This window comes from Myotis daubentonii, chromosome 11 (assembly GCF_963259705.1).
Source record: "Myotis daubentonii chromosome 11, mMyoDau2.1, whole genome shotgun sequence".
NCBI classification, from domain to species: domain Eukaryota; kingdom Metazoa; phylum Chordata; class Mammalia; order Chiroptera; family Vespertilionidae; genus Myotis; species Myotis daubentonii.
The window spans coordinates 32,173,030-32,196,826 of NC_081850.1; the positions used below are offsets into that span (position 1 = coordinate 32,173,030).

General features: G+C 41.2%; 1 protein-coding gene across 7 annotated transcripts in view; it reads right to left on the reverse strand.

Moving 5' to 3' along the window:
• Positions 1-16,121: 16,121 nt before the first annotated feature.
• The window catches only part of IL33 (interleukin 33), a 48,516-nt gene continuing 40,840 nt past the window's right edge, over positions 16,122-23,797 (reverse strand). For 4 of the 7 annotated variants that reach the window (XM_059656689.1, XM_059656688.1, XM_059656691.1 and 1 more), the window contains 4 exons: positions 23,076-23,186; positions 22,223-22,273; positions 20,818-20,909; positions 16,122-18,055 (listed from right to left, as the gene is read on the reverse strand). In XM_059656689.1, coding sequence (XP_059512672.1) covers positions 17,846-18,055; positions 20,818-20,909; positions 22,223-22,273; positions 23,076-23,186 — 464 coding nt within the window. In that variant the 3' untranslated portion in view covers positions 16,122-17,845. The remainder of the gene's footprint in view (positions 18,056-20,817; positions 20,910-22,222; positions 22,274-23,075; positions 23,187-23,797) is intronic. The other 3 variants (XM_059656694.1, XM_059656693.1, XM_059656690.1) reach the window with 2 other exon arrangements.

The window sequence follows — 23,797 nt, forward strand, 5'->3', positions numbered from 1 at the left end:
CCTCACCTGAGGATATGTTTCCATTGATTTTTAGAGAATGTGGAAGAGAAAGGGAAAGACAGAGAGAAACATCAAAGTGAGAGGAACACCTTGATTGGTTGCCTCCTGCATGAGCCCTGACCTGGGCCCAGGCCAGGGAGGAGCCTGCAACCTAGGTACATGCCCTTGGTCAGAATTGAACCCAGACCCTGCCATCGGCAGGCCAAGGCATTATCCACTGAACCAAACCGGCTAGGGCAGGATATGACATTTCTTATCCCTCCAGCAGCGGACCTTCGTTTTTTTCACCAGGAGTATGGTGAAAAAACCCTAGATCACCTTTTTGGATTCTTATTACCCAAGTTACTAAGAATATTACCAGTGGCATACAGGGAGCTTAGCCAATGAGCAGTCAGAAAAGGTGTTTCCTCTGTAGTTCACACCAATCGCCAGCTTGGCCCCCCCACCCCTTCAGGCCTGGTCAGGGGACCCCCATCTCCCCCTGATCACCAGCTCTGCCCTCACCCAGGCCTGACACCTCCGCCAGAGGGGACCCCCAGACCCCTCCCATTGCCGGCTCTGCCCCCCACCCAGGCCTGATGCCTCTGGCCCGGGCGTTAGGCCTGGGCAGGGGACCCCCAGGCCCCTCCCATTGCCAGCTCTGCCCCCCACCCAGGCCTGATGCCTCGGACAGAGGTGTTGACCTCCATCACCCTCTGATCGCCAGATCGGTACCTTGCCCAGGCCTGATACCTCCACCAGAGGTGTCAGGCCTGGGCAGGGGACCCCCATGTCTCCCCAATCACCGGCTTCTGGGTGGCTCTGGGCAGCTTCTGGGTGGCTTCTGGGGCTTCTGGGGCTGGCCTGCTGCTGGGATGGGATCCAATCACTGGCGGCAGGCAGGAGGATTCTGGGGTCGCACACGGGCCTGGATGGTGGCTCTCGCACTGGCAGCTGCACTGTCCCGCCCTGCCTGCGGTATGTAAATTAGCTGCCATCTTTGTTGGCGGTTAATTTGCATATCACGCTGATTAGCCAATGGGAGGGGTAGAGAAGGTATGGTCAGTTACCATGTTTGTCTATTATTAGATAGGATTACAGCAAGCTTATCATATAGTTATTACAGTCTCCACAGTGTGTAGACAAGAAAGCAGAGAAGAAATCATTAGGTTAATTCACACAGCTGTTTAAGGGACAGAGCCAGGGTTTGAAGTAAGGTAGTCTGCAGCTGTCATTCATGTTTTCTTTCTTTCTAAAAAAACTAAATTAATATACTTTAGTTATTAGAGAAGTTTTAGATTCATAGAAATATTGAGTGGAAAGTACAGAGTTCCCATATACTGCACCCAGTTTCACACAGCTTCCTCTCTTATTAGCATTTTGTATTGATATGTTACATTTGTTATAATTGATAAACGGATATTGAAACATAAATCCATAGTTGACATTAGAGTTCACTCTTTGTGTTGCACAGTACTATAGTTTTTATAAATACACTAGAGGCCCAGTGCACAAAAATTTGTCCACTCGGGGAGGTCCCTCAGCCCGGCCTATGCCCTCTTACAGTCTGGGACCCCTCGGAGGATGTCCACCTGCTGGCTTAGGCCTACTCCCTGGGGGATTGGGCCCAAGCTGGCAGTCAGACATCCCTCTGGCAGCCCAGCAGCCCTCGGTGGGTGTCCACTTACCAGCAGGGAGCAGACCTAAGCTGCAGTTGGATATCCTTAGTGCTGCTAAGGAGGCAGGAGAGGCTCCCACCACCACTGCTGTGCTGGCAGCCATCAGCCTGGCTTGTGACAGAGCAGAGCTCCCCCTGTGGGAGCGCACTGACCACCAGGGGAAAGCTCCTGCATTGAGCATCTGCCCCCTGGTGGTCAGTGTGTGTCATAGTGACCAGTCATTCCCAGTCTTTCTGCTGTTAGGGTCAATTTGCATATTGCCCTTTTATTATATAGGATAGAGGCCTGGTGCATAAATGGGGGGCCGGCTGGTTTGCCTTGAAGGGTGGCCCAGATCAGGGTGGGGAGGTCCCGCTGGGGTGCCTGGCCAGCCTGGGTGAGGGGCTGATGGCTGATGGCTGTTTGCAGGCTGGTCAACCCCCCCGCCCCCAGTGGGGATCCTCACCCCATGGAGGTTTGGCCCACCTGGGTGAGGGGCTGAGGGCCATTTTCAGGCTGGCCAAGCCCCCCAGAGATGGAAGCTCCCAGCCTCTCCTTTTTTTCCTTATTCTGGGATTTATTTACCTTCTATAATTGAAACTTTGTAGCCTTGAGTGGAGCTCAGAGCTAGCCAGGCAGGAAGCTTGGTTTCCTTCATCGCCAGGGGCAACCCAAGCCTTCAGCTCACTCCAGCTCCGTGGCCACGGCTGGCTGAAAGCAGGTATCTGGGGTTTATTTAACTTCTATAATTGAAACTTTGTTGCCTTGAGTGGAGCTCAGAGCCAGCCGTGGCAAGCGCGAAGCTTGGCTTCCTCCATCACTGGGGCAACCAAACCTCTTGCTTGCTCCAGCTCTGCGGCTGCTGGCCGCCATCTTGGTTGGGTTAATTTACATATAGTCACTCTGATTGGTTGGTGGGCGTGACTTAAGGTGTAGCAAAGGTACGGTAACTTGCATGTTTGTCTTTTATTAGTGTAGATGTGTATAGAGCAGTAGTAGAGCAGACTTTTTGTTTTGTTTTTTAATGTTTTTTTAATATTTTATTGATTTTTTACAGAGAGGAAGGGAGAGGGATAGAGAGCTAGAAACATCAATGAGAGAGAAACATCGATCAGCTGCCTCTTGCACACTCCCCACTGGGTATGTGCCCACAACCAAGGTATATGCCCTTTACTGGAATCGAACCTGGGACCCTTGAGTCCGCAGGTGGATGCTCTATCCATTGAGCCAAACTGGTTAGGGTGAGCAGACTTTTTGGACACCTTTTTAAAATCTCATATGCAGTCACTCTCAGTTATGACAGGTCAAATGGCAATATGCCCAAGACTAAAGTAATGGGGTGTACCTTTTTGATAAAAACTCTCAGCAGAGTGGAAATAGAGGGATCATACCTCAACATAATAAAGGCCATATATGACAAATCTACACCCAACATCATACTCAATAGACAAAAACTAAAATTGTTTCCCTTAGGAATGAGACAAGACAGGGATGTCTGCTTTCACCACTCTTATTCAACACTAGAGGCCTGATGCACGAAATTCGTGCAAGGGTAGGCCTTCCTTCCCTCAGCTGCCGGCACCAGCTTTCCTCTGGCACCCAGGCTTCTCTCGCAGCCCCAGCTTAGTCAGGAAAGTTGTCCAGAAGGATGTCTGGTCTAATTAGCATATTATGCTTTTATTTTTACAGATAGTACTGAAAGTCCTAGCTACAGTGATCAGACAAGAAAACAAAAACACATAAAAGGCATCCAAATTGAAAAGGAGGAAGTAAAACTGTAATTATTCGCAGATGACATGATATTGTACATAGAAAAACCCTAAAGACCACAAAAAAACTACTAGATTTAATAAATGAATTTGACAATGTAACAGGATACAAAATTAACACCCAGAAATCAATGGCATTTTTATGCACCAATAATAAACTCTCAGAAAGAGAAACTAAAAAAACAATCCCACTTACCATTGCAACAAAAATATACTTAGGAATAAACTTAACCAAGGAGGTAAAAGACCTGTACTCAGAAAACTACAGGACGTTGAAAAAAGAGATAGAGGAAGATATAAACAGGTGGAAGAATATACCGTGTTCATGGATTGGTAGAATCAACATCATTAAAATGTCCATACTACCCAAAGTAATCTATAGATCAATGCAATACCTATTAAAATATTAAGGGCGTATTTCACAGATCTAGAACAAACACTTCAAAAATTTATATGGAACCAAAAAAGACCCCAAATAGCCTCAGCAGTCTTGAGAAAGAAGAACAAAAGTTGGAAGAATCACAATACCAGATATCAAATTATACCACAGAGCCATTGTACTTAAAACAGCCTGGTACCGGCATAAGAACAGTTATATAGATCAATGGAACAGAACAGAGATCCTAGAAATCAACCCAAGCCATTAAGCTTAATTAATATTTGACAAAGGAGGTAAGAACATACAGTGGAGTCAAGACAGTCTCTTCAATAAGTGGTGATGGGAAAACTGGACAAATACATGCAAAAAAATGAAACCATACCACCAATTTACATCATACACAAGAATAAACTCAAAATGGATAAAAGACTTAAATGTAAGTTGTGAAACCATAACAATCCTAGAAGAACTCATTGGCAGCAAAATCTCAGCTATTTCTCATATCGATATTTTATGGATATATCTCCTAGGGCAGTGGTCGGCAAACCATGGCTCGCGAGCCACATGTGGCTCTTTGTCCCCTTGAGTGTGGCTCTTCCACAAAATACCACGTGTGGAATTTTAAATATGAGGGAAGCTTTTCTCAGTAGGTTTCAGGAATTCAGAAACAGCAAAGCGATGTTAGCCTTTGTTAAAAAACCTCTCAATGCTACTGTAACAATTACATTTTTCTCCCTTTAACATTGACATTGGCAACTTTGAAATGCAATTGCTGGATTTAAAAAACAAAGAATTGTGGAGCTCAAAATTTGAACGTCTTTGTGCTGATATAGACATATTGGAGCAAAACAAATGTGAACTTAGTTCACAGCACAAGTGGTCTGCTTTGAAAGACCCGGAGAAGGAAGATATGTTGATTTTTAACACCTGGAATAGTATTCCTGACTCATATAATCAACTGAAAAAACTAGCGTTTGCTGTTCTTTCCTTATTCGGGTCTACATATTTATGCGAACAATCATTTTCAAGCATGAACCTTATTAAGAGTAAATTGAGAAGTCGTCTTATTGATGAGAACCTGGAATTGTGCCTAAAATTAAAAACAACAACATCCAAATCTGACTTACCCAAACTTCCCAAGAAGATGCAAGGCCATTGTTCACATTAGTGTTTGTCAGTCATTGTCATGATTTAATTTTATGGATATTGTAAGGTAAATTGTAAGGAATTTAATTTTATCAATAAATAATATTGTTATTAAGTATGATATCAAGTTTTATTCATCGTACCTATAGTTTAACTAAGACTTAAAACTTTAAGTAAAGTTTATTAAGTTAATTTTAGGGAATGTTGTGGAGTGAAAGATGTAGTGTCAAGGATTGAGAAAGGTATGTTGAGATGGTTTGGACATATAGAGAGGATGAACAAAAGGAGATAGACGAAACAAGTATATAAGACAAGTGTGGATGGGAGAGTTGGAAGGGGTCGACCTCAGTGAACGTACCTCAATCAGATTGAGGACGTTTTTAGCAAAGGCCAGCTTAGGAGTATCCTAATTAAGTTAATAACAATGTACCTACCTATATAGTTTAAGTTTAAAAAATTTGGCTCTCAGAAGAAATTTCAGTTGTTGTACTGTTGATATTTGGCTCTGTTGACTAATGAGTTTGCTGACCACTGTCCTAGGGCAAAGGAAACTAAGGAGAAAATAAACAAATGGGACTACATCAAAATAAAAATCTTCTGCACAGCAAAAGAAACCATCAACAAAATGAAAAGGGAGCCCACTGTATGGGAAAACTTATTTGGCAATGATACATCTGATAAAAGGTTAATATCTGAAATATATAAAGAACTCACACAACTTAATAAAAGGAAGAAAAACTGCAATTAAAAAATGGGCAAAGGACCTAAATAGACACTTCTCCAAAGGGGACATACAGATGGCCAAGAGACATATGAAAAAATGCTCAAAGTCACGGATCATCAGAGAGATGCAAATTAAAAATGACAATAAGGCCAAAACCGGTTTGGCTCAGTGGATAGAGCGTCGGCCTGCGGACTGAAAGGTCCCAGGTTCGATTCCGGTCAAGGGCATGTACCTGGGTTGTGGGCACATCCCCAGTAGGAGATGTGCAGGAGGCAGCTGATCGATGTTCCTCTCTCATTGATGTTTCTAACTCTCTATCTCTCTCCCTTCTTCTCTGTAAAAAATCAATAAAATATATTTTAAAAAAATGACAATAAGGTATCACATCACACCTGTCAGAATGGCTACTGTCAACAAATGAACAAATAACAAGTGCTGGAGAGGATGTGGAGAAAAGAGAATCCTTGTACACTGCAGACTGGCGCAGCCATTATGGAAAATAGTATGAAGTTTCCTCAAAAAATTAAATATGGAACTGCCATTTGACCCAGTGATCCCACTTCTAGGAATATATCCTAAGAAACCCAAAACACCAATCAGAGAGAATATATGCTCTCCTATGTTAATTGCAGCATAATTTACAATATCTAAGATCTGGAAACAGCCTACCTAGCCATCAATGGATGAGTGGATAAAAATAGCTGTGGTACATTTACACCATGGAATACTGTGCAGCAGTTAAAAAAAAAAAAGGAGGATCTCTTACCCTTTGAGACAGCATGGAGGGACCTGGAGAGTATAATGCTAAGTGAAATAAGCCAGTTGGAGAAAGACAAATAACACATGATCTCACTCATATGTAGAATCTAATGAACAAAATAAACTGATGAACAAAATAGATCCAGAGACATAGAAACATGGAACAGACTGTCAAATCTCAGAGGGAAGGTGGAGATGAGTGGGTGGGTGGGAAGAGATCAACCAAAGAACTTGTATGCATATAAGCATAACCCATGGACACAGACAACAGGGTATGAAGGCCTGGGGCAGGGCATGAGGGGAAAAAGGGAACATATCTAATACTTTGAACGATAAAGATTTAATTAAAAATGGGAAAAATTAAAAATGGAACCTGCAGCCTGAGCATGTGCCCTGTCTGGGAATCATACCGTGACCTCCTGGTTGATAGGTCAATGCTTAACCACTGAGCCACACTGGCTGGACTTAGGGAATTTTTTAAAGAGACTGTCAAACTATTTTCTAAAGTAGTACAAGTTTACATTCCCAGCAATGTATGAGTTTCAGTTCCTCTGTATCCTTATCAACACTTGTTATTGTCTTTTGATTAGAGACATTAGGTGTGAAGTAGTTTCTCATTGAGGTTTTAACTTATATTTCTTAATAACTTAGGATAATGAGCATCTTTTCACGAGGTTGTCATTCACATATCTTCTTTGATGAGGTGTCTATGAAAATATTTTGTTCTATTTAAAATGTTGGGCTGTTTTTTTATTATTGAGTTTTGAGAGTTCATGTATTCTGGATACATAGTCTTTCTTGATACATACAAGTCTTTCATCAGCTATGTTTTGAAAATACAGGGGTAGGCAAAAGTAGGTTTACAATTATGAGTACGTGAGTTTATTCTTGTATTTTTTATTAATTACTAGAGGCCTGGTGCACAGAATTTGTGCACTGTGGGGTGGGGCCCTCAGCCTGGCCTGTGCCCTCTCGCAGTCCAGGACCTCTCAATCCTTACTGCCTGCCTGCTTGCTGCTCCCTACGGCTCAGCTCACTGCTCCTTAGTGCTGCTGTTAAGGCTCCCACCACTGCCGCTGCACTCATCAGCCATGAGCCTGGCTTCTGGCTGAGTGGCACTCCCCCTGTGGGAGCACTGACCACCAGGGGGCAGCTCCTATGTTGAGCATCTGCCCCCTGGTGGTCAGTTCATAGCGACCAGTCATTCCACCATTTGGTCGATTTGTATATTAGGGTTTTATTATATAGGATTGGATATTGAATGTGAACTGTAAATGAAAAATAAAATTTAAAAAAGAACCAAATAAAATTTTAGAGCTGAAAAAATTTATATATGTATATATATATAAATATATATATTTAATTCTCACCTGAGAATGTTTTTAAAATTGATTTTTAGAGAGAGAAACATCCATGCGACAGAGAAATACCAGTAGGCTGCCTCTGCACCTGCTGACCCACTGGGATCTAACCTAGACATAAGTATGTGCCCTAACCTAGAATCCAACAGGAAATCCTTTGGTGTACAGGTTGAGACTCTAGCCAATTGAGCCACCTGGCCAAGGCAGATCTGAAAATTTTTTAAAAAATGTACTTCCAGGCCCTGGTTGGTGTGGATCAGTAGTTAGAGTGTCCTCCCACACACCAAAGGGTCATGGGTTCGATTCCAGGTGAGGGCACATACACAGGTTGTGGGTTCCATCCCTGTTGGATTGCTTGGGCAACTGATCGATGTTTCTCTTTCTCTTTCCCTCTCCCTTCCTGTCTCTCTAGAATCAATGAAAAAAACATATCCTTAGAGGAAGACTTAAAAAGAAAAAAAAATGCTGGTTTGGTTCAGTGGATAGTGCTTCTGCAGGTGGACTGAAGGGTACCAGGTTGGATTCTGATCAAGGGCACATACTTGGGTTGCAGGCTCAATCCCGGGCCCTGGTTGAGGATTCAGCAAGAGGCAACCAATTGATGTCTCTCACATTAGTTTCTGTCTTTCTCTCTCCCTTCCACTCTCTGTAAAAAAAAAAAAAAAAAAAAAAATCAATACAAAAATGTCCTCAGGTGAGGATTAACCAAAACAAACAAACACCCATCCCCAGTGTGATTATTGAAGGAGCATATGAAGTATTTGTTGAATGAATGGGAAGGGGTGGGACTTTGCTTTCTAACTGTTTTAGCAACTCTGCAAACCAGAGGGTTTATTTTTTATTTTAATTTTTATTGATCGATTATTTTAGAGAGAGGAAGGGAGTGAGAGAAACACCAGTGTGTTGTTCCACTTATTATGCTCTCTTTAATTGCTTCTTGTCTGTGTCCTGAACAGGGATCCAACCCACAAACTTGCTGTATCAGGAGGAGGTTCTAACCCACTGCGCTGCGGGCTGCCTGTCAGGGCCCCTCAACAAAACCCCTCTGGCGTGCCCTGGCTCCTGCTGTGGGTTGGAGCTCCTCTGCCACATAAAGTTTTGGGTTTCATTCTGTCAGAGACCCTACTTAGGTTTTGGGTTTGATTCCTGGTTGGCACTGACTGCTGCTCAGGAAGTGACTGAGGACCGTTGAGGTCCATGTGCTCTAGTCATTTCATCGGGGAGCTGGGGTTCCATTGCCGACATGGCCAACTCTGATCCCCACTACCCCTGCTCCTCCATCAAGGGTGACTTCAACTATGGCAGCTGCTTGGCCTCCGCCAGCATACACATCCGCATGGATAGGTCGCCTTCTCTGGAGCTCTCCAGGCCCTGCTGCTGTGCAGTAGCCCCTGGAGGCGGATTTCCAGGTTCCCAGGGAGAGCACCGCCCTCTGCACAGGACTCCCAGGGAGAGCAGGGTCCTGAGGGAAAGTACTTCGCTCCGCCTCCCTTCGGGGCTCCTGGGCAGGAGAGGAGTGCCTGTTCTGTGCAGGGCTCAGAGGGGAGAGCCACCCCAGGGAAGCCTCCTAGCTGGGTGCTGAGAAAATGAAACTGGAGCCCTTCCTCCTTGAACCCTGTTGTGTCTTCAGTGTAGAAAGGGACAGATGAAAACCTCCGCAGCCTTACTGGGGCATCTTTAAGTGAAAATGTTATTATTATTATTATTATTATTGGTGAAAAGTTTATTGTGTAATCAATATTGTGTAATCAGTGTGATCACACAATAACCTGCACTGAGTTATCTGCTGGGATGTTTGTGCTTTAGGGCATGTGAATGCATTTTATTTTATTTGATGCAGCCTCACATCTCCGGCCTCCTGGGGCATGCAGCCACACCCACCCACTGAAGCTGGTCGTTATGCTCCAGTGTCGTTACCATGAGAGCAAATTTGCTTATTCCTCTATATCTACACTAATCAAAGAGAAACATGCAAATTGGTGTCACTCCGCTACACCCACCAGCCAATCAGAGCGACAATGCAAATTAACCCAACAAAGATGGCGGTTAATTTGCATACACAGGCACGGAGTGAAGACTGAAGAATGAAGACTGAAGACTGAAGAGGCTTGGCTTCTCCGCTGCAGCCGAAGCCAAGCCTCGCTGTGGCCAGACCAAAGGCCTGGATCCCAGGTGCCAGAGGAAAACCAGTGCTGGCAGTCAGGGGAAGGAAGGCCTATTGAGCGAATCTTTGTACAATGGTCCTCTAGTATATATAGATTATATTATTTTCCTTATGAACAACTATAAATCTACTTTTGTCCACCCCTGTATTTTCTTACAGTCTGTGGCTTGTCTTTTTTACTTTTTTAACAGTGTCTGTATAAAAGCAGAATTTTTTAATTTTGATGAATTCCAATTTATTTACTTTTTTATGGATTATATTTTTGATATCATATATAAAAATATTTTCCTAACCGAATATTACAAAGATTTTTCTCATGTTTTTATCTAGAAGATTTATGGTTTTAGGTTTTCCTTTCAAGTCTGTGATCCATCTTGAGTTAATCCTATCTAATAAAAGAGAAAAATGGTAATTGGCGTACGACGATACCCTTTTCATTGGCTAATCAGGGCTATATGCAAATTAACCGCCAACTATGATTGGCAGTCAACTGCCAACTAAGATTGGCAGTTAACTGCCAACAAGATGGCGGTTAATTTGCATATGTAGGCACAATGCAGGGAGGCGAAAGGGAAAGCAGGAAGAAGCCCCCTGCCACTGACAGTGATTGGAAACCCAGGGGGGAGCTAAGAGCTGGGGGGCAGGGCAAAGGCGGCCCTGGGGCCCCCCAGCCATGATCGGAGAATCAGGCGCCTTTTCCGCCCTGGCCAGTGATAGCAGGAAGTAGGGGTGGAGCCAGCGATGGGAGCTGGGCACGGTCGAAGCTGGCAGTCCCGGGAGCTAGGGGTCCCTTGCCTGGGCCTAAAGCGGAGCCCACGATCACGGGGCCGCTGCAGCTGCGGGTCCCCGCTGCCCGGGCCGGACGCCTAGGCCAGAGGCATTAGGCCTGGGCAGGGGCGGAGCCTGAAACCGCGGGGAGCTGGGGGTCCCCTGCCCAGGCCTGACACCTCTGCCGGAGGCCTCAGGCCTGGTCAAGGGGTCGATCCGGTGATTGGTGATCGGAGGGTGATGAGGGTCAACTCCTCTGGCTGAGGCATCAGGCCTGGGTGGGGGGCTGAGCCGGGGATTGGAGGGATATGATGGTCCCCTTGCCCAGGCCTGAAGCCTGGGTCAGAGGCGTCAGGCCTGGGCAAGGGGCTGATCAGGCGATCGGAGGGTGATGGGGGTCAATGCCTGAGGGCTCCCAGTATGTGAGAGGGGGCAGGCTGGGCTGAGGGACACTCTCCTCCCCACACACACACCCAGTGCACGAATTTCGTGCACCGGGCCCCTAGTTTTTATATAGGGAGCAAGGTATGAATTGAAGTTCAGATTTTTGTTTTGTTTGCTTTGTTGCTTTTTTAATGCAGATATACAATTGTTTCATCTTCCTTTGATGAAAAGACTATTTTTTAAAAATTGAATTACCTTTTCACCTTTGTAAATAATCAGTTGTTATATATCATTGAGTCTATTTCTAAACTCTCTAGGTTGTGCCACGCATGTATTTGTATATCTTTATGTAAATCCTATACTGTCTACATAAATGTAGCTTTATAGTAAATTTTGAAAGCAAGTAGTAGAGACAGCTAGTGTTGTTCTTTTAAAAATTGTCTTGGTTATTCTAGACCTTTTTAATTTCCATATAAGTTTTAAAATCAGCTTAGAATTTTAATTGGGATTGCACCAAACTTATATATCAACTTGAGGGATATGGATATCTTAATTATATTGGGTCTTTTGGTCCGTGAACAGGTTATGTCTCTCTATTTATTTGGTTCTCCTTTAATTTCTGAAAGTTATGTTTGGTAGTTTTCAGTGTTTAAATCTTGCACATTTTTGTCAGATGTGTTGCTAAATATTTTAAAAATTGTAATTGAACTATAAAGGTATTTAAAAATTTTAACTTCCAATTGCCTTTTGTTATTATATAGAAATAGAATTGATTTCTGTGCATTAATTTTGTAGCATCCTGTATTCTTGCTAAACTCATTTATTAGTTCTATCAGCTTCTTTATAGATTCCATCAAATTTTCTACATAGATGTTCATGTTGTTTTGAAATAAAAGAAGTTTTACTTCTTATTTTTCAATCTGGATAATTTACCTCTTTGTCTTGCCTTATAGCAATCACTAGAATCTCTAGTAAAATACTAGATAGAAGTGGTGAGAGTAGACATTCTTTTACTGTTCTTGATCTTATTCAGTCTTTTGCTAGTTAATCTTTCACTATTAATTAGAAAATAGCTATAAATTTGCTTTAGTCTTTGCCCTTTATCAGATTGAGAAAGTTTCCTTCTACTCCTAGTTTATTGAGTATTTTTATCAGGAATAGATGTTAGATTTTGTTAACTACTTTGCCTGCACCTATTGAGAGAATAATGTCAAAATGACAAATTACATCAATTGGTTTTTTGAATAGTAAATCAACCTTGTATTTCTGGTATAAGCTCCACTATAAAAGTCCTGATGTACTTTTATATTCTTTTAATATATATATCAATAAATGAATATATAAATGAATATATATAAAACATATCATATATTCTTTTTCTATATTGTTGGGTTTCATTTGCTAAAATTTTTAGAATTCTTGTGTCTATGTTCATGAAAAATATTGGTCTATAGTTTTCTTGTAATGTCTTTGGTTTTGATGTCAGTGTAATGATTGCTTTATAGAATGAGTTCAATAGAATTCACTCATTTTTTTAAAATAAATATTTTATTGATTTTTTACAGAGAGGAAGGGAGAGGGATAGAGAGTTAGAAACATCAATGAAAGAGAAACATCTCTCAGCTGACTCCTGCACACCTCCTACTGGGAATGTGCCGGCAACCAAGGTACATGCCCTTGACCGGAATCAAACCTGGGACCTTTCAGTCTGCAGGCCAACGCTCCATCCACTGAGCCAAACCAGTTAGGGCGAATTCAGTCATCTTTAATGTTTTGATAGAGTGTGTTTAGCATTGATATTATTTTTTCCTTAAATGTTTGGAAGAATTCACCAATAAATACTGGAGGGATTTTTTTATGAGAAGATTTTAAATTACAAATTTACATTTTAAAAAATGCATATGGGTCTATTTATATTGTCTGTTTATTCTTGAATGAGTGCTTGATAGTTTTTACCTTTCAAGGAATTTGTCTCATTTCATTAAAATTGCCTAAATATTGCCCTAACCAGTTTGGTTCAGTGGATAGAGCGTCGGCCTGCAGACTGAAAGGTTCTAGTGTGCTAACTCTCTTATTATTAATACTAGAGGCCCGGTGCACAAAAATTTGTGCACTCGGGGGTGGGGAGTCCCTCAGCCTGGCCTGTGCCCTCTTGCAGTCTGGGACCGTTTTCAGGCTGTCCAGCAACTGAAGCTCCCAGCCTCTCCTTTTTTTCTTTTTTTTTTTTATTCTGGGATTTATTCATACCTTCTATAATTGAAACATTGTTGCTTTCGGGCTCAGAGCCGGGCCCGCGGCAGGCGGGGAACCTTGGCTTCCTCCATCACTGGAGCAAGCAAGCCTCATGTTTGCTTCAGCTGCGTGGCTGCCAGCCGCCATCTTTGTTGGCAGTTAATTTGCATATCGCCCTGATTAGCCAATGGGAGGCATAGCAGAGGTATCGTTAATTACCCTTTTTGTCTTTTATTAGATAGGATTGTTAATTTGTATTATCTCTTTTTTCCCTGATCAGTCTGCTAATGGTTTATCAATTTTATTGAGTTTTCTTTGATACTCAGCTTTTGGTTTCATTGATTTCTCTATTGTTTTTCTGACCTATTAATAATAATAAATAATTACATAATTTTTTATGTATCCCATTTCTGTATCCTGAAACATCCATACTTTTATCCAATGATTTAAAAAAATTTTTTTTAATTTATTTTTCAATTACACTTAGTATACCATATTATATTTGCTTCAGGCATACAACATAGTGATTAGACATTTATATACCTTACAAAGTGATCACCCCAATGTCAAGTACCCATCTGGTACCACACATAGTTATTACAATATTATTGACTATACTAGGGGCCCAGTGAATGAATTTGTGCACCTTGAAAGGAACTGTGGGCAGTGAGGCTGGGGTAGGCACAAGGGTGGGTCTTAGCCCATCCTCTGCACCCCCACCTGGTCCCTCCTGCCACGGCTCCCAGTCCCCTGTCTGCCGGAAGCCCTGCTCCTGCCACTGCCGCCCCCATGCACTGACAGTGCTGGCCCCGCTTGCACCTGCTGATGGCACAGAGTGATTGGGGCCGGCACCATCAGCAGGTGCGAGCAGGACTGGCACCGTTAGTGGGTACAAGTTGCAGTTGCTGCCCCGATTGCCCCTCAGGAGCAGGGGAAGGTGGAGAAGTCATTAGGGGTAATCGGGCCAGCAGCCGCCGCTTGCACCCTCTGATGGCACCAAGTGACCGGGACCCACACCTGGCACTGGCAGCAGGTGCGAGCAGCGGCTTCGGCGCCAGCTGTGGGTGCAGGCGGAGCTGACGCTGGCAGTGGGTGTGAGCAGTGGTTCTAGCACCAGCAGCGGGTGCGAGCAGGGCCGTCGCTGGCAGCGGGTGTGAGAGGCGGCTGCCGGTGGCCCCAGTCTCCCCTCAGGATCAGGGGTAGGTGGAGAAGCCCTGAGGGGTGATTGGGGCTGGCAGCCTCCGCTCCCACCTGCTGATGGCGCCAAGGGTGAAAAAGGACATGCCAGTTGAGTATGTCTTCTTTAAAAAAGTTTTTCTTAAACCATTATCTTATCTATATTTTATTGACCAGAACAATGTCAAATGGTTACCACATCAACTGCATGGGAGTCTGGGAAGGAGTGTGTTTTTAGTTGGCCATATTGCTTCCCAGTACAAAATGAGGTTCTGTTGGTAAGGAAGTAGGATTGGTGATAATGGATATTACGTAAGCTACCACAACATTTGGTACCTCCTCATTTTACAGAGGATAAACGGAGATGGAGAGAGCTTACATAATTTGCTGAAGTTGTACAGACTATTAAGTAGTAAACCAAGCCTATGTTCTTAATATGCTAGTTAGTGATTCATGCATTCTTTTCATGGGAGTGTCTTCTGAGCTGGGACGATAATTGGACTCAGAGAAGTGTTTCATCATCTTGGCACCTCAATAGGAAATAGCTCATAGATTCTATCTCTACCAATTGGCTTTCACTTCTATCTCTTGCATTCATTCATTCCTCGCATTTCTTAGCCCCCTAGCCCCAACACTGGCTATTAAGATTTGGAACAACTGAATTTACTCCCTTCTGCCTGAGCCCTGAAGAAGGAACCTGTTTAACATGACCTTGAGAATACATATATGAATAGAACAGGGATAGACACTAGGGTATGGGGATAGAGAATTCAGTCTGATTTCTTTCCCTAAGGAGAAACCCACACTGATCTCTTTCACCTTTGTGTAACTGTGTACTGCAGAATTGGAGTTTTACTATATATTGTACAAGTTGAAATTATTATTATTTTTGGCTTGTTTTGTGCTACAGATGTAGAGGTTATGAATCAATCTTTTAAGACTTTAAGCTGCTGCATCTAATTAAATTATCAATTTTCTATCCAATTCCCCAAATTTCAACTCTGTTTTCTTTTCCATTTTCAAGTAACTTTACTCATTCAAATAAAACTTTCTTGACAGTATTTCAAGGTATTCAATAAATACATAAAAAAATCCAAAGGATATACATAAAATAAGGGAAAATAAGTTTTGACATAATTGTCATTTCTGATATAATAAAATGGACAGGCTCGTTTCAGTAATATGTGTTGTGGACCATCAAAACACATTCAAGTGAGTGACAAAAGGCCACTACACATTTGAATATTTTAATAAAAAACAGTGACTAAAGTGGTGATGGAAAATATTTTAAAAAAAGATAGCCAGGTTGAAAGGTATCTAAATAAGGAGTCAGAAGTCTCAGGTTAAAGTTCTGATGCAGGTACGTGTTGGCTAATTGATCTTGGGTTAAAGTCACTGAATACCTGCCATGTGTTGATCACCATGATGGGCACTTGGAGTACAAAGGTAAAGAAAGATACAATTCTTACTCTGGAAAATCTTACTTAGTTTTGAATCACCAAAAGTATTGGACAAATGACCTACTCCAGATACCAATATAGGTGTATTGTGATATGCTTATGTTCACATAAGAATTTTAGAATACTGAACTGTTTTATGAAAAAAATCACTATGGCTTTACATACTTTTGAAAAATATAGTTTATTTAAGAATATAAATAATATAATGGATATATTTGGCTACTTAATAATATAATTATTTTAAGTATGTTATACAAAATGCACATAGTCAATATTTAGTGTTTTTCAGAGGAGATGAAATAGATTTTGCTTTTTTTTGGTCTCTATAGTAGTAAAATTACTGGCAAAGTAATGTAACAAAGTTATATTGTTCTACACTTGTTTGCCCCTATATTACAGTTCTCAACCATTTTTATCTTATGTTCCACCAGCAATTATATCCAGTAGATTTCAACAAATTAGAAATCAAAGTGCCTACAGTTTAAGAAAAAGTCATATTTCATATGTATTCAATTATTATGTTTATCATTTATTATCAGTGTTAAGCCTATGAAAAATTGTAGTAGAAATTGTTAAGGCCTTAAGATAAGCAGAAACTATTCCATTAGTAGTTGAAATGTTATTATGGTTGAATATAAATTATTTTACTACCTTAGTAACAGTAAAACACAAAGATGTTTAATAAAAATATTGCCATCAATAAGTTTATGTAAAGTTTTATATCAGGTAGACAAAGCAGAATAAAGGTTCTGCCATTCATATGTCAGGTAATTTGGAAATGAAGCTCGGGATGCCAAAGGTATATCAAGAATACAGTTGGTCAAAAGAAATTAAGGTAAAATAGAAATCAAATACATAATTCATTGTAAGTACGGTCATTGGTAAGTTGAACAACCAAGGGTTAGAAGAAATTTTATCCAAGGTGACAAGTATATTAAAAGTCTTTGACTTCTGAAAGTTTGGGTCAGAGGGACATGGTATGCCACCAACATGAGGACTGGCCAGTTATTGAAATTGTAATATTAATTTTGTGTTCCATCTTGGACTTCTGGCCCCACCATGATACTTGGATGCCCTAACCTACGTTGTGGCTTAGTGCTTTTTCAAAAAAATGTTTTAGTTTATTCCTAATCATTCTAATTCTATGTCTGAACTAAAATTTATTTCACTTCCTAATGCAAGAATGTCTTGCTTTATTTATAGTTAACTCGGTCTATAAAAATCAGAATTTTTAAAATGAAAAATTAGAGGTGAAATCACTCACTTCACAAATCTGTACTGGATTTATTTTTCTTAATTTTGAAATTATCTTTACCTTTTTAACATATATATAAATAACCTGCCTAGCCATGTAGGCACCTGAAGTTTTGGGCATCTACTAACTTGGTATTTGTGAAATAGTCACTCTATGCAGCATCTGGTTTTTACTAGCAGCTCTTGTGTTTGAGCCCATTGTTTGGTACCAGAGAAAAGCATGTAGCTCTTTAAAATGGATCTCTGTCTAAAATGAGACTTGGGCTAAGGCTTGTTTCTCCCCAGAGATCGCAGCTCTAAATGTAAAGTTCTCTCCGGACTGAAAGTAGAAAAAAGTAAAGGTCTGTATGTCTCTAGAATATTGGCGGGCTGCTTTTCCAATAACCTATTTAATATACCAATACTTGTATTGAATATAAAGTGATACAGAGGGAAATAAAAAATAGAACTGAAGATTACAAAAAATATATAATTTTAACATAATGCGTAAAACATTCCACAGCATGTTAAGTACTCCCCATTTCCCTTAAATGTTATGTCTCTCTCTCTCTTTTTTTTTTTTTTTTTTTGACAATCTCTTCAGTGGTAGCTCTTTGGGCTACTCAACCCAGGATTCACAACTTTCCAACATCTTACGTTTCAGAGAGCTTAAATATGATATTCTCTCTTCTTAACTGTTCAGTTTGGGCAATCGAATCAATTAGACCAAGATGGTTACCCTTTACTCCTAGATACACTCCAGGTTTGCTGTTACATTCAAAGGAAACGCATTTCGAGGGTCCGAGCTCTTTATGAAGAAGAAATAAGGTCTGGTCTGGCAACGAATTTTCATATTTTTGTACCTGAGGAAACAAGAGAGAAAGCAACCAATATGTGAGTAGGAAGTCCAGAGTCAACTCCACACCCTTGTATTAGAAACTAAAAGGGGAATAATTACTTATAACTTGGTATTTTTAGCAAAGCTGCTTAATGAGTAGGGGATGGAAAGGGTGGAAGTAGAGGGTCAAAGTGGGAGGATTTGATTTGATTCACTAATAGTATACTTTGAGAGACATATGGCTTAGAATGACTGGACCTAGATGCAACAGTTCTGGATTTGTGTCCCTGATTTGCCATGTATTATCTCTGCGACCTGGCACATTGCTTTACTTCTCAGGCCTCAATTTTTTTTTTTTTTTTTTGTATAACCAGTTTTCTAGGTCAGTCGACCTCTAATTTACCCACAAACATGTGAGTGCTAAAAATGATTATCTTAAGCCACTAAGTGTTGAGGACAATTTGTTACACAGCAATACCTGACCAATACAATAACTCTACTATAATAGAGTTACTGTGTGAATTAAATGAGATAGTACTTATATAACATTTAGCATAGTACTTGGTATATAATAGAGCTCAGTATGGATCAGCTCTTATTACTGAGTACTTATATATGCCAAACACTGATATATATACTTAAGAATGTTTTTGTTAAGGGAGATGTTAGTTACCATCAGTGTTTATGTTAATACCTTACATGGCTGTATGAGTTAGCTTTATAATTTTGTGTATTTATATTATTTATCTTCTATATTAGACTTTCATGTTTTCTTACTTGTCTCTACCTTTGGCTTCTTGGTTACTTAATCTACAATAATAAAAGCATAATATGGTAATTAGACCAGACGACCTTCCAGACAAAGCTGGGGCTGCGAGGGAAGCCCAAGTCCCAGGTGCCAGAGGGAAGCCGGTGCTGGCAGCCAGAGGAAGGAAGGCCTACTCTTGCATGAATTTTGTGCATCAGGTCTCTAGTATGTTTATAATTCTTTAAAAAATATATATATTTTCATTGATTTCTGAGAGAAAAGGAGAGAGAGAGCGAAAGAAAGAAATATCATTGATCGCTGCCTCTTGCATGCCTCTCTCCCCCGCACTGGGGATTGAGCCCGCAACCCAGGTATGTGCCCTGACTAGGAATCGAACTGTGACTTCCTGGTTCATAGGTCGATGCTCAACCACTGAACCATGCCGGCTGGGCTGTTTATAATTCTTCATTATGACCAATATAATACTGCCGTTTACTAACCGAAGAAGACTATGCAGTGAATCCTATGAATAGAATGTAGATTGTTATGCTATCTATAAATCTTGGCATATGAAAATGTTTATGACCTTCCCTTTAGCAGGCTTAGAGTATAAAGTTATTTATACACTAGGGGCCCGGTGCACGAAATTCGTGCACTGGGTGTGTCGGGTGGGGGAGTGTCCCTCAGCCCAGCCTGCCCCCTCTCACATACTGGGAGCTCTCAGGCATTGACCCCCATCACCCTCCAATCGCAGGATCGGCCCCTTGCCCAGGCCGGACGCTTCTGGCCTAGGCATCCGGCCCGGGCAGCGGGGACCTGCAGTGGCAGCAGGGGGCGCCGGGATTGCGCGGGCTCCACCCCTGCCCCTGCAGGATGCCTCTGGCTGAGGCTTCTGGCCTGGGCAGCGGGGACCCACAGCTGCTGCGGCCCCGGGATCGTGGGCTTCGCTTTAGGCCCAGGCAAGGGGCCCCTAGCTCCCGGGACTGCCAGCTTCGACCGTGCCCAGCTCCCATCGCTGGCTCCACCCCTACTTCCTGCTATCACTGGCCAGGGCGGCAAAGGCACCTGATTCTCCAATCATGGCTGGGGGGCAGGGCAAAGGTGGCCCCAGGGCCACCTTTGCCCTGCCCCCCAGCTCTTAGCTGCCCCCTGGGTTTCTGATCACTGTCAGTGGCAGGGGGCTTCTTCCTGCTTTCCCTTTCGCCTCCCTGCATTGTGCCTACATATGCAAATTAACCGCCATCTTGTTGACAGTTAACTGCCAATCTTAGTTGGCAGTTAATTTGCATATAGCCCTGATTAGCCAATGAAAAGGGTATCGCCGTACGCCAATTACCATTTTTCTCTTTTATTAGTGTTGATTTGCCTAAGAAACCTATATTTTACAAAGAAACACTTCCTAGAAGAACACAATACTTCCTAAAGCCAAATAGGAAGGATTTGAGATCATTCTATATAGTAATGCTTCTCCAACTTTAATGTGCATATGAATCTCCTGGAGATTTGTTAAAATGCTGATTCTGATTCAGTTGTGAGGGAGCCTGAAATTCCACATTTCTTTTTTTTGCAAAAAAACTTCTGTTTCATTGTCACATTTTACATCTCTGTGATTGCATACATATGCCAGTTCTTTATATACAACAAAAATCCTACCTACAAGAGCATCTGAGAAACATAGTGTTCCTTTTCCAGATCCTATAGACTCTAGGAGGTGTCAAACGTGGATGCTAAACGACAGTCGACCATATGTGGCATGCAAAGTATTTCTGTTTCGAGTATGAAAGTGATGTTTTTCCTACTACAGCCTCTGTCTTTCTCCTTGACAATGAAATTTCACATTTCTAACATGCTCCCAGGTGATGCTGTACTGCTGGCAGATACCAGACTTTAAGTAGCTCCAAGAGCAAGATATTGGTGGTAACTCATTGTGTTTTATGTACAATAGCACAAACAAAAATCCTTCTTCAAAATATCCAAACATCCAAATCCATACAAACTAGTAATATTAATCATGACAGTTAAATGCATATTTCTGTTACCTTCACAGAGTGCTCCTTGGCATGCAGCAAGAAGTCTTTGTTATTTGCAGGACTCATCCTTACCATTACTTTGTGACCATCAACATCATCACCTTGCAATTAAAAAATGTAAATTATAAAGTTAAAGATTGTAACTCATTTTAATTTAAACAAATTTAACACCCAGGAAACAAGTTTATAATGTCATGTAAAATAACTGCTTCATTCAGCAACATGTCTCAGAAATTTGTACCTAGATGAAACTAAGGAGTCATTGTATAAGTAGGGGATAATTCCAAGCCCCTTGAAGAAGAGAGGTTAGTTTTCTTACATGCTTTCTAATTGTAGAATTGGAACTCTAACGAGTATTTCTCTGAGTGTTTGTCTGTCTGCATGTAAAGCCACAGATAGTTGTCCCCCAACATTCAACTCCTCTTCTTATGTTATAATAGAACATATTTTTGTAGCTAAGTGTAGCAATGTGACTAAGTTCTGACCAATGTGAGTTGAGTGGAATGTCAGGTGCAACTTCCAGGTTATGTCCTTAAAGGGAAAGAGAATTCACATACCCATCTTTCTCTGTCCAGCTAATTGGATATTGTCATGGTGGCAAATAATTTTTTGTTGTTGTTAATCCTTACTTGAGAATATTTTTTTCCATTGATTTTTAGAAAGAGTGGAAGGGAGGGGGAGAGACAAGGAGACAGAAACAATGATGTGAGACACATCAATTGGTTGTCTCCTGCACACTCCCTGACTAGGGCGGGGATTGAGCCTGCAATCAAGGTATGTGCCCTTGACATGAATTGAACCCAAACTCTTTAGTCTGCAGGCTGACATTGTAACCACTAAGCAAAACTGGCTAGGGCTAAAGTAATCTTAAAACATGTAGATCAGAGTTGGGGAACGTCCAGTCCACAGGCAGTATAAGGCCCGAGAAATCATTTGGTCTGGCCCTGCCAAGGCATTAGGGGTGAGTTAATTAAATGTTTGACCAAATATAGCAGAGTAATATTTAGGTTGATGATTTTGTATGGCCCTCAAATGATGTTTTAAATACCCAAATGGCCCTTGGCAGAAAAAGGGTCCCCACTTTGATGTAGGTGTTAGCAGAGCCACAAAGAGAGAAGGAGCTAGGTTCCTGGACAACCTATTCAATAGAGTTCCCATTCCAGCCCTGGCTAAGACAGAAATAAAATTTTGTGTAGCTTAGCACCCATTATTCTGGGTCTCTGTTAAATGTAGCCAAACATTTATCCTATTAAACTGCAAAATGGTTGGAATGGAGTAAATCCTCTAAGAATCTAAGATTTCACTATGAGCTTGGGTTGGAGAGAACCTTCAGAGACAGCCTGCCTTTCCACGTGGAGCATGTTTGGATTTATTTTTAGTCAAATTTAAGAATTCAAACAGCTATCCAAATTACCTGTTTCACTTGCAGGTAGCGGTGAGTCATAGAAATGGAATAACACTTTGTCTGAAAAAGAATGCATAAAACTCTTTTGGTGATTTATCAATAGGTTCCGTTCCAAAATATACATAGTATCAGAAAATATCCTCCTTTTTTATTGTATATCTACAAAAGCAAAACTTTTGTGGTTTTGAGAAAAGTCTCAAAATGATGGTATACTCTGATGAATTCCCCATAAAATACTTAAAATATTTTTCATAGCATTTGTATATTCTTTTTTTTTTTAAATCCTCACCCAAGGATATGTTTATTGATGAGAGAGAGAGAGAGAAGAAACATTGATGTGAGAACCATCAATCAGTTGCCTTCCATACTCACCCCAACTGAGATAGAATCTGCAACCTAGGTATGTATCCTAATCAGGAAACCTTCCCCCTCCACCCTTCTTTCCCCCTTCTCCCACGTCCCACAACCTTTTGGTGTACAGAACGATGCTCTAAACAGCTGAGCCACCCAGCTAAGGCAGGTATACTCTTACTTGAGGATTTACTTTGGTGACATTGATAAGATTAGAAATATCTAGTAAGTAATTTAGCAATATGAAATATATATGGTCCTCCTTCCATCTTTCACAACATATACCACTTCTCAATATCAGCGTTCTTTCCTCCTGTTGAATGCTTACTAAGCTTTTTAATCCTCCTCAACACAGTGATATTCAAGCATCTATTGCCAACGCATCACAGTTTGCACACAACATAAGATCTATTTGTCATATCTGAGTTAATCCATTGTTAATGGTTTGGTAAATTTATTTTTTACTTATTAGTAATCATTATATCATTATAGACAAAAGGAAATATTCTACCTTTCTCATCTTCTGTCCCCAAATCGTCAACATTGATGTCATAACCTTCATCCCCAACAACAAAAGTAATGGATTGATCGTCGTATGTGCTCAGGGAAACAGAACGATATTCTATAACAAGAGAAAATCTTGTCATTAAGAATGCAAAAACTTGTTCTCATAAACAATCGTTTAGCATTTTTAAAAAATGCCTCCCCAAAGGCTTATTATTATTATTATTATTATTGTTATTATTATTATTTGAGCTGTACTTTGTCCATTGCTTTTGGATGGATGAAAACCTTTGGTGCAAGTTTAACATAGCTCAAAGCTGAACTCTGGGGGGAAAAAGGACACATATGTAATACCCTTTGTAATACTTTAAGCAAAAAAAAAAAAAAAAAAAAAAGCTGAACTCTATCACCTGAATGGGATTAAAGGCGCTAATTTATTGCGTGAAGGCCATGGGAGGCCATGCTAGTATGTTTATGGGAGGTTTTGGTGGGGAGAAAGAAGCTGGAAAAGTGACTGACATTGCCTGAGGAAACCTCTGCTTCCTGGCTCCCCATGGACTAGGGAATTGTAGGCAAGAAGGGACAGAATTTAAATAGACATGGATAAATAAATACCCATCTGTAAGGTGTGGAGTTATTCTGAGACTTCCAATAGTCCTGGAGGATACAGTTGTGAGCCCCTTCTGACCTCTGGCTAAATGACAGAGACACTGAGAGCAGTATTCCTAA